Raw genomic sequence first — 10,285 nt, forward strand, 5'->3', positions numbered from 1 at the left:
AAGATAGATTTGGTTTTAAACAGATAAAAAAAAGAGGCAAGAGGAAGAAAAAGAAAAAAAAAGAAAACAAAGAAAGAAAGACAAAAAACTTTGAAACAAATGAAAAACGTGTAAATAAATAAATAAATAAATAAAGTGTGCAGCCGCTTCTCTGCTAGATATGTTTTGCTAATTTAGAAGCTGTTATAACAAACTGACTTACCAAAGACGTGGAACCAACTTACCAAAGATCTTGTGTCCATTATTTCAAAAGCTACAGATTCTCCATCCACAACTGCATTGTGTTTGTATTTTGTGTCTTGGGTGGGAGTGGAATAAAAACAAGAGAAAGAGAAATTAGAAGCAACAAATTGGAAGAAACGAGGGTTGGTGTGTTGGAGGGGTGTTCAAGACGTGGGGGTGGGATTAGGTGATTTTTTTTTTTTTTTTAGGAGTTGAGGAATGGAAGAAACATAAATAAATAAAGAAAAAAAAATACAAAGAAAGCAGAAGAGATTAACAGGATGGCACCATGGAGGGAAGCCGGCAATTTAAGTTGTTCCGACACAGGTAAACTTACGTTGGTAAAAGTACTAGGAGGGAGAGAGAGGAGGGAGAAGAGAAGAAAGGAAGAAGAGAAAATTAGAATGGGAGAGCGAGGAAGAAGAAGAAAGAAGGAAGAAATAATTGGAATAAAAATAAACAAGAACAAAGGTAAAAAAGGAGGAGGTAAAGAAGAAAGAATATAGAAGGAAAAGAAGGGAAAAGAAAATAGGAAGAGACACAGAAGAAAATAATGAAGAGAGAGGCAACTAAAAGACTTACAAAGAATCCTTGTTTAGGGGAAAACCATCTTAGCTTTTATGTAAAGGAATTTAGGTTCAGGTGAGAAACTTTTGGTTTAGGTTAACAGTTTTTGGCAGAGATTACCAAATTAGACTTAGGTTAACATAATTTGGTCTATATTAACATAATTCCAATCAGATTAACAGAAATAGGCTTAGATTAACCCTTTTGTTACCATATTTTGTTTAAATACATTGCCTTTGTTTCAATCAATTTTTAAAATGATGAAGAATTTAATAGAATAATTTTGTTATTATCAAGCTGGTGTTTGGAACATAAATATGGGAATTTTGATGGAAAGCTTTGATTTAGCCATCATCTTTATAACAGAAAGTTTGTATCAAAGAACCAATTGGTAGTCTCAGGTTGATATCAAAAGGGTTAACAGAATTTGGAGTTAGATTCGGACTTCCACCAGAGTTTCCTCTGGCTTCGTCCCGACCGGGCGTGGATCGCCATCTTTCAGGTCCCCGGCCGCCTGCTACACCTGAGTCGGAGCGGGAACGCGCGCTTTCGAGCGCGAACGCGCGGGCCCGACCCGGGAACGATGCTTCGAAACGCCGCATGTTAAAAAAAAGAAGCGAGCCGCCACCATTCAGGAGGAGACGATTAACTGTAATCACTGACAAGAATTGCCAATGAATGGAGAAAATGATTTATGCAGACAGACAAGTCATAATTCATGAGCTTGCTGTATGACTGCACTGTAGTTACAATACATTACAGAATATGGAAGACTTTGAGTACTGAAAAATTTATGCAAAATGGATACCTTGGTAGTTGATACCCCATTTGAAGAAGGAAAATGGGGTATTGGAACAAATTAAATTGCCGGCTTCCCTCCATGGTGCCATCCTGTTAATCTCTTCTGCTTTCCTTGTATTTTTTTCTTTATTTATTTATGTTTCTTCTATTCCTCAACTCTTTAAAAAAAAAATTACCTAATCCCACCCCACATTTTGAACACCCCTCCAACCCTCTGCTAGGAGCATTTGAAACCAATGAAGACATTCTTTTTCTTATCTAATTACAAGGAAGAAACATGGGCAAATCTTTTATGATCTGAAAAGGAAAACTTATTCTATGGAATGGTATCACACTTCTTTTCAAGATCTAAGAAATTCAAGATTTATCATTCAGCAGAGAATGTTATAGTAGCTGTTTTGGAGGATGAGAAGAACAATTCTCTTTGATTTTTTTAGAATCGTGAGAATATTTGGGCTTCAACATAACCGACAAACAGGTTCACATAGTTGGGGCCCATTCTCGTTCCTATGGCCACTCCTGAGACTTGTTGGTAAAACTCCCCTGTGAATGAGAAGCAGTTGAGGACAAGAACAAGTTCAGCCGGACAAGGAAGTATGGACGTGTCAGGTCGGGGGTTGGGACGAAGGTCTAGGAAGTGTTGGAGGACAAGAAGTCTGTCATTGTGTGGGATCACCGTATATAGATTCTTAATATCAAGAGTAAAGAGAAGTTTAGAGGGGCCAGGAGGAAAGGAATTACAGGCAGATATGATGGGGCAGCCAGGGTTGTTGGGCTTCTGCATTTCAGGAAGGAAATAAATGGTGGGGGTTTGGGGAGTGCAGACACTGAAGTTGGAGGGAGACGGGAGGAAGAGATGAGGTCATGGATAGTGGAGGATACAGTCTATTGGAAGCTAGGCAAAGGGTTGGAGGGCAGAGGGTAACAGAAGGAGGTGTGTTGAAGTTCACAGAGAGCTTTAGTCTTGTAGAGGTCTGCACATCACACCACCACGGCTCCACCCTTGTCAGCTGGTTTTATGATAATGTCTTTACGGCATCTGAGACATCAAAGAATTTGGCTGGGGAGATGTTCAGATGACGAGGATGCCTACAAAAGTTAAACCGGTCCACAACACATTGGCAGATGCCAACAAAATGATCGACTGCTTGGAACTGGCCAGGAGCTGGCGTCCAGTGGGATGGCCAGTGGCCCAGGTCGGTGAAGCAGTCCTCTTCGTTAGATGCAGGTGGAGTGTTGCGGGATAGTGTACATAGCCTGACATGTCACACACACAGGCAAGTATCATGTATCAAAGCCTTGAGTTGACACTAATGCCTTGTAATTGAAATTTAGTTGACAGAAATTATGCAGAAATCTGTTATATGCTTGCCTGTATACATGCATGCATATATAACTGGCAAGTGTCTTTTGCTATAGTGCTCCAGTTGATCTGATCAATAGAATGGCCAGCTTGTGAAATTAATGTGCAAGTGGCTGAGCACTCCACAGACACGTGCACCTTTAACATATTACTCAGGGAGATTCAGCCTGACACAGAATATAAGGCTGACCTTTTGAAATACAGTGACTGCTCATTTTTGCCAGCTGAGCGGACTGGAGCACCGTAAAATAAAATTACATGTTTAAGGACACAATGCACTGCCAGGAATCAAACTCACAAACCTTATGATTGTGAGTCGAATAACCTAACCACTAAGCCAAAGGTCTTCACAATGCATATAGATAGATAATCTCATCATTATCATTTGATGCTCCCTTTTCTATGCCTGCATAGGTTAGATGGAATTTGTTGAGGCAGATTTTTCTATTGCTGGATGTATTTCCTGTTACCAACCTCACCTGTTACCAAGCTAGGTAATATTTCACCATGAAACACACACACACACACAAAAAGTCAACAACACTGCTTGTATGGCGGTGATACTCATTTACAATCATCAGATGATGTCAAGATAAGGATACACATAAGCACACATACACATGGGCTTCCTTCAGTTTCTGTCTACCAAATCCACTCACAAGGTTTCAGTCAGCTTTAGGCTATAGTAAAAGACACTTGCTCAATGTGCCATGCAGCGGGATTGAACCCAAGACCAGATGGGTAGGAAGCTAACTTCTAAACCGCACAGCCACATCTGTGCCTAAAACACACGTGCACATTTTTTTCTTTTTGTTTGCGTTTGCATTCTATGAGAGTCACTCGCTATGAGTGGTGGTGGTATTGTCGCTACTACTATTTACAAATCATCTGCTCACTTTGCACCAGGTAAAGGCATCCAGTTGTAAAACAATGCCTCAATAGCATTTCCATCTAACTCATGCTAACATAGAAAAGCAGATGTAAAAACAAACAAACAAATGAATTTACACACACACACACACACACATACTAGTGGCCAAAATTCTAGATACTTTCTTAAATATTTGTTACTACTTGTTGGCTTGATGCCTTTTCTCTGCTCATAATTTATTTTTGTAGTCATCTTCAAAAGATATTTTATTGTTCTCTAACCTATACTGGTTTAAAATTGATATTGTTCTTTGATATTTCAATACACTAAAACACACATATATCAACCTAAACCAGAGGCATATGAAACAGTATATAAAACAAAATCAGTTTATTTAGTTTACAATATGGTAGTTTGTAACGGTATTTAGTAGAATAACTTTTTTTGTTTTGATTACTTACATCAAGTCTTTTTGGCTTAGAAGTGATAAGATACTTCAACTAGTCAAGATTTATGATTCTAAACCAAACATTGATGATTTCTTCAATTAACTGGATTTTGTTGCTTGGTTTTGAAACTGATACTAGTCTTTTGATTCTTGGCCATAAATTTTCTACCTTGTTGAGTTTGGGGCCGTTTCCAGGTCATTGTAAAATATTTATTTTGTGTCTTTCAACCTTTCGTATGGGAATTTGTTGCATGACATGGAGCAATGTCTTGCTGAAAAGTTGCTTTATCCGAATCACATGGAAGTGTAACTCTGAGGAGGAAAAAGAAATTTTGTTTCCAAATAATTACTCAGGAGTAAGTGTTACTTGACGGAGTGCCTAACTCAGAGATAAAGGTGTCTTTTCCAGGCCAAGCCACAACTTTTCTGCATAGAGAGGTCACAGCTCCAGTACTACAGACGTGGTTAGAATGTTGCAGGAAAGAATCACAAGATGGTTTCAAACCAAGCCAACTGGCAGAAGGCCTAGAATGAGATGGCTGGATAATATCCATAGTTTCTGTTGGTCAAACTTGGGAATCCAGCTGTTTCTGATATGATCCTATGGGGGAGGGAGGTGTCAGAGGACTCTAACCCCTTGACCATCTCAGGAACAGTAGGCAGAGAAGATGGATGGATAGATGGAATAATCTTGTTGTTTTCTTTTTTAGGATTTAAACTTCCAGGGCACATAAAAAGCACTCAACCCACTCTGTAAAGTGGTTGGTGTTGAGAAGGGCATCTAGTTGTAGAAACCATGGCACAACAGACAATCGGAGCCTGGACAGCTCCTGACTGACCAGCTCCATGCCAAACTGTCCAACACATGCCAGCATGGAAAGAGGGCACTAAATGATGATGATGATTTATGATTTCAAATGGCCAAATCTCTGCCAGACAGTCCACAATACAAAACCACAACCATACACAGATGGGATGTTTCATCATAGTTTGTGATACTATCAAGTAGGACATTTTCATTTGACAAGTGTCGCACATTCAACTTGTGCCTCACACTTCTACAAACTGAAATTTGTTTTATCACATATAACTTATTGCTAGTCTTTCTGCTTGTCAACTCCTGTCATTCTCTTATCATAAAAGATGTTTTCTTCTCTGGCAAACATCCAGATATCAGTCACCTGTAGGGACACCATATTTTGTCATGTAAAAAGCACTCAATCCCCTGTGTGGGGTGGTTGATGTTAGAAAGGGCATCCAGCCATAAAAACCAAGCCAAAACAGACACAGAAGTCTGGTGCTGTCTTCTGCCTGGCCAGCTTCTGTCAAACCATCCAACTCATGGAAGGCAGACGTTAAATGATGGCAATGATGATGATGAATGAAACAAAGGCAGTGAATTTCAGCAGAAATATGGTCACAAAAGGGTTAAACTGACCCCCAACAGCTGATAACCATCATCCTTGTTTAACATTCACTTTTCCATGTTTGCATGGGTCAGACGGAATCTGTTGAAGCAGTTTTTCTGTAGCCATCTGTAGTCAACCCTTACCTGTTCTCAAGTAAAGCAATATCTTCCCCAAAGCTAGACATATTTTTCATTGAAGAATGGGAACAAACAACATTGCTTGTACACTGATAATGCTCATTCATAACAGTCACATGATGCCCAGACAAGGGTGTACACAAATCTGCACATGCGCACACAAACACATACACCAACACACACACACACAATAGGCTTCTTTCAGTTTCTTATTTCTTTATTGCCCACAAGGGGCTAAACATAGAGGGGAAAAACAAGGACAGACAAAGGGATTAAGTCTATTACATCGACTCCAGTGCATAACTGGTACTTAATTTATCGACCCCGAAAGGATGAAAAGTAAAATCGACCTCAGCGGAATTTGAACTCAGAACGTAGTGGCAGACGAAATACCGCTAAGCATTTCTGTCAACCAAATCTACTGACAAGACTTTGGCTGGTCTGGTACTATAATAGAAGATACTTGCCCAAGGTGCCACACATCACACAGTGAGACTGAACCTAAGACTACATGATTGGAAAGCAAGCTTCGTAACCACACAACCATGCCTGTTTGATGTATTTCTTATGGTGGTGTTAATTACTAAGAGCCAATTGACCCATGTCAGTTATTCGGTTCACTTGTTTTGCTGGATGTTTTTTTACTCTTGTTTTTGTTTTCAGTTCTCACAGTTTCATGTCCTTTAAAGTATAGACCAAGGGTTTTCAAACTTTTTGACTTGCGAACCCCTTTATATTTCAGGCTTTACCTTAGGGGACCCCCTTATAAACGCTTATGAAATTTATACATAAATATTTGCTTAAAATAACATATATTTTTACATTTATTTATTTAACAGTATTTAGCAAATAGGTTTATTGTCAATTATACACACAGGATTTTTTCAATACATACTTAGTGAGAAGGATGTGCTTACTTGGCTCTGCACGGACCCCCTGTCTTGGCTTTCCATGGACACACTGTCTTGGCTTTCTACGGACCCCCTGTCTTGTCCTTGCAGACCCCCTGTGGTCCACGGACCACAGTTTAAAAAACCCTGGTATAGACCAACCTTCCTTGTACTGGATTGTGATGCATCTTCTCCCAGTTTTCAGACTATTTGTTAAAAAATGAACCCCCTTTTTGTTTGCTAACATAAAAGAATCTTCATAACAAATGTGGAAGGCCAAGTTCAAATACATTTACCATCAATGTTTGATCAGTTAACAAAAATATAGTGTGTATATATGATGACTGGCTATTGACAATGGTGTGATTGAGTCTCAAATGCTGGTTGGCTATCTAATATGGTGTGACCATGCCTTAGTGCTGATTGGCTATGGAAAGTGGTACATCTTCACTACTCAATGCTGATTGGTTATTGAAGATGAAGTAACAAACTACGTATTTACTCCCACATACTAGAGTTTTATATGCTCTTAGTTTTCCAATTATCTGCTTTAGTGTAAACAAAATATCAATTTTGAAGCATCATAGGTTAGAGAACAATAAAATATCATTTGAAGATGACTACAAAAATAATTATGAGCAGGAAGGTGGCATAAAGCCAACTAAGAACAACTGTTTAAGAAACTATCAAGAATTTTGGCCACTAGTATGTATACATAAGTCTTTGTCTTTCTTGCTATATATATATATATATATATATATATATATATATATATATCTTGTTTCAGTCATTAGACTGCAGCCATGCTGGGGCACCATCTTGAAGAATATTTTAGCTAAATCAATTGATCCCGGTACTTATTTATTTAAGCCAGGTACTTATTCTATCATTCTCTTTCCCAAACTGCTAAGTTACGGGTACATAAACACAACAACACTAAATGACAAGCGTTGACGGGAGACAAACAAAAACACATATACGAAAGGCTTCTTTTAGTTTCTGTTTACCAAATCCACTCACAAGGCTTTGGTCAGCCTAAGGCTAGAGCAAAAAACTGTTGCACAAGGTGCCATACAGTGGGACTGAACCTAGAGCCAGGTGGTTAGGAAGTAATCATCTTATCACAGTCATGCCTGAACCTTCAACAATTTTTAGTTGAATGAATCAACCCCAGGATTTATTTTTGGTTAAGCTTGGTACTTATCCCATCAGTCTATTTTAGCCTTGGAGAATTCTTTGGTTGACTGGTTCAACCCCAGGGCTTATTTTTCTCAGCCTGATATTTATTGTATTGATCCTTTTCCAAACTGCTAAGTTATGGGGACATAAACACAGCAGCAACGGTCGTCAAGTGTTGTTGGGGGACAAACACACACAAGGACATGCATACACACATATAGATATACATATATAAAGAAATTTTAGTTGAATGAACTGACCCCAGTACTTGTTTTCTGTTAAACCTGGTAGTTATTTTATCAGTTGTTTTAGCTGAACTGCTACGTTACAGGGACATGAACACACCAACATCAGTTGTTAAGCAGTGGTGGGGGCAAACACAGACACAACGACAACACACACACATATGACAGGGTTCTTTCAGTTTCCATCTACCAAATCCACTCACAAGGGCTTGGTCAGCCTGAAGCTATAGTAGAAGACACTTGCCCAAGGTACCATGCAGTGGGACTGAACCCAGAACTATGTGGTTGGGAAGCAAGTTTCTTACCACACAGCTACGCCTGCACCTATGTATATGTTTTTTTTTTGTTTTTTTGTCTTTTTTAGAAATGTGTATTGCCTGGTGTATTGCATGGAGGAGTATGTCACTTCTCTTGTATAACAGGCTCAGGTGGAGTGAGGGGGACAGAGAGAAACAGGACACTTAAGAAGGTCTTTAATTTATAACAAAAACAAAACAAAAAATAAGGGACTTACCTGATGACTGATCATATTCTCCAATAAACCTTCTGGTAAGGAATCGGACAGACAATGCTAAAGAAAAAAAGAGAGAGAGAGAGAAAAGTTACAATATTCAAGTACTAATTTTTCCACCTTGTTTTGCACCTATGTGCTTACTTGTATGTGTGTACACATACACACACACATACATTAAACACTGTTTGTCACAGCAGACTAGTTTGCAGAATGCAGTTGAAACATGACAATTTAGAAGCGCTCTATGCAATAAAGTTTTGAGTTAAACTGGGTGAAAACACTCCAAAAACTTATGGAATGCTCCAGAGAGATTATGGATGGACTTTTTGACTGGCACAAGAATTTCAAGGATGTCAGAGAGAAGGTGAGGGTCAATGAGAGACGTGGGAGGGAGAGGGACATCAGAACATGAAAGCTGGTTGACAAAAATTTACAATTTCCTGGAGAAAGACCATTGTGTGTCTATAAAGACAATAAGCACACAGTTTGGAATTGGCATGGCAACTGTACACAGAATTATTCATGAAGATCTGAACATATACAAAATTAGTTCAAAGTTTGTTCCCAGGGTGCTCAGTAACGAGTATCCTGGTAACTACTTAACAGACATGGGCATCAAAACTGACCCTTAGCCTCCCTGCAGTCCAGACCTTGCTCCCTGTGACTTTTGGTTTTTCCCCAAGCTGAAGGAGAACCCCAGGGGCAGTTGTTTTGAAGATGAAGGAGGCTGTAATAAGAGTCCTGAATGCCTTCACTTTGAAGGACTTGCAGGTATCTTCAAAAAGTAGCTGGAGTTTGTACTTCTTTGGATTAATAAATGTTTATACTAACACTTCATCATCATCATCATCATCGTTTAACGTCCGCTTTCCATGCTAGCATGGGTTGGACGATTTGACTGAGGACTGGTGAAACCAGATGGCAACACCAGGCTCCAGTCTGATTTGGTATACATATATATATATATACATGTATGTGTGTGTTGATGCATGAATACAAAAGAAATAGGAACTAAAAATTTAGTCAAATACTCTTTAAGCACCCTGTATGAGTCTAACTTGGCTAACCAAATTGACCAGTGAAAGTTATTGCAATCCATGTAGTCATTCTGTTAAATATCCAATTTGTAAATTCAAATATAAATTCAGTATAAAGTTACAGAGTACAGTACAAAAACACTAATGAATGAAGAATTATAAATTCGTAATCAGCTTACACAGATTTTGGATACATTGGTATTACATAATTCCATGATTTATGCAATACAAATATATCCAAAATGCATGTAAGCTGTTTAAAAATGTATAATCCTCCTTATTTCTTTTTATATATACATGTGTGGTGTGTGTGTGTGAGTGTGTGTGTGTGTGTGTATGTGTATGCACAGATGTGGCTATGTGTTAGTAAATTTGCTTCCCAACCACATGGTTTTCATTTCTGTGTTTATGTCTCCACCACTGCTTGATGAGTGTTGGTGTGTTTACATCCCCATAAACACACAGTTTGGTGAAAGAAATCGATAGAGCAAGTACCAGACTTAAAATAAGTAAGTACTAGTGTTGATTCATTTGACTATAATCCTTCAAAGCAGCGTCCTAGCATAGCCACAGACTAGTGACTGAAACAAGGATATATATAT

The 10,285-nt window shown here is 38.7% G+C and overlaps 1 protein-coding gene across 1 annotated transcript in view; it reads right to left on the reverse strand.

Moving 5' to 3' along the window:
- Positions 1–10,285, reverse strand: part of LOC106871668 (ras-related and estrogen-regulated growth inhibitor) — a 56,870-nt gene that overhangs the window by 8,817 nt on the left and 37,768 nt on the right. Inside the window, exons 2-3 of the mRNA XM_014918253.2 lie at positions 8,647–8,703; positions 225–298 (exon numbers count right to left, since the gene is read on the reverse strand). Coding sequence (XP_014773739.1) covers positions 225–298; positions 8,647–8,703 — 131 coding nt within the window. The remainder of the gene's footprint in view (positions 1–224; positions 299–8,646; positions 8,704–10,285) is intronic.

Source organism: Octopus bimaculoides, chromosome 24 (genome assembly GCF_001194135.2).
Source record: "Octopus bimaculoides isolate UCB-OBI-ISO-001 chromosome 24, ASM119413v2, whole genome shotgun sequence".
Classification (NCBI taxonomy): Eukaryota; Metazoa; Mollusca; class Cephalopoda; order Octopoda; family Octopodidae; genus Octopus; species Octopus bimaculoides.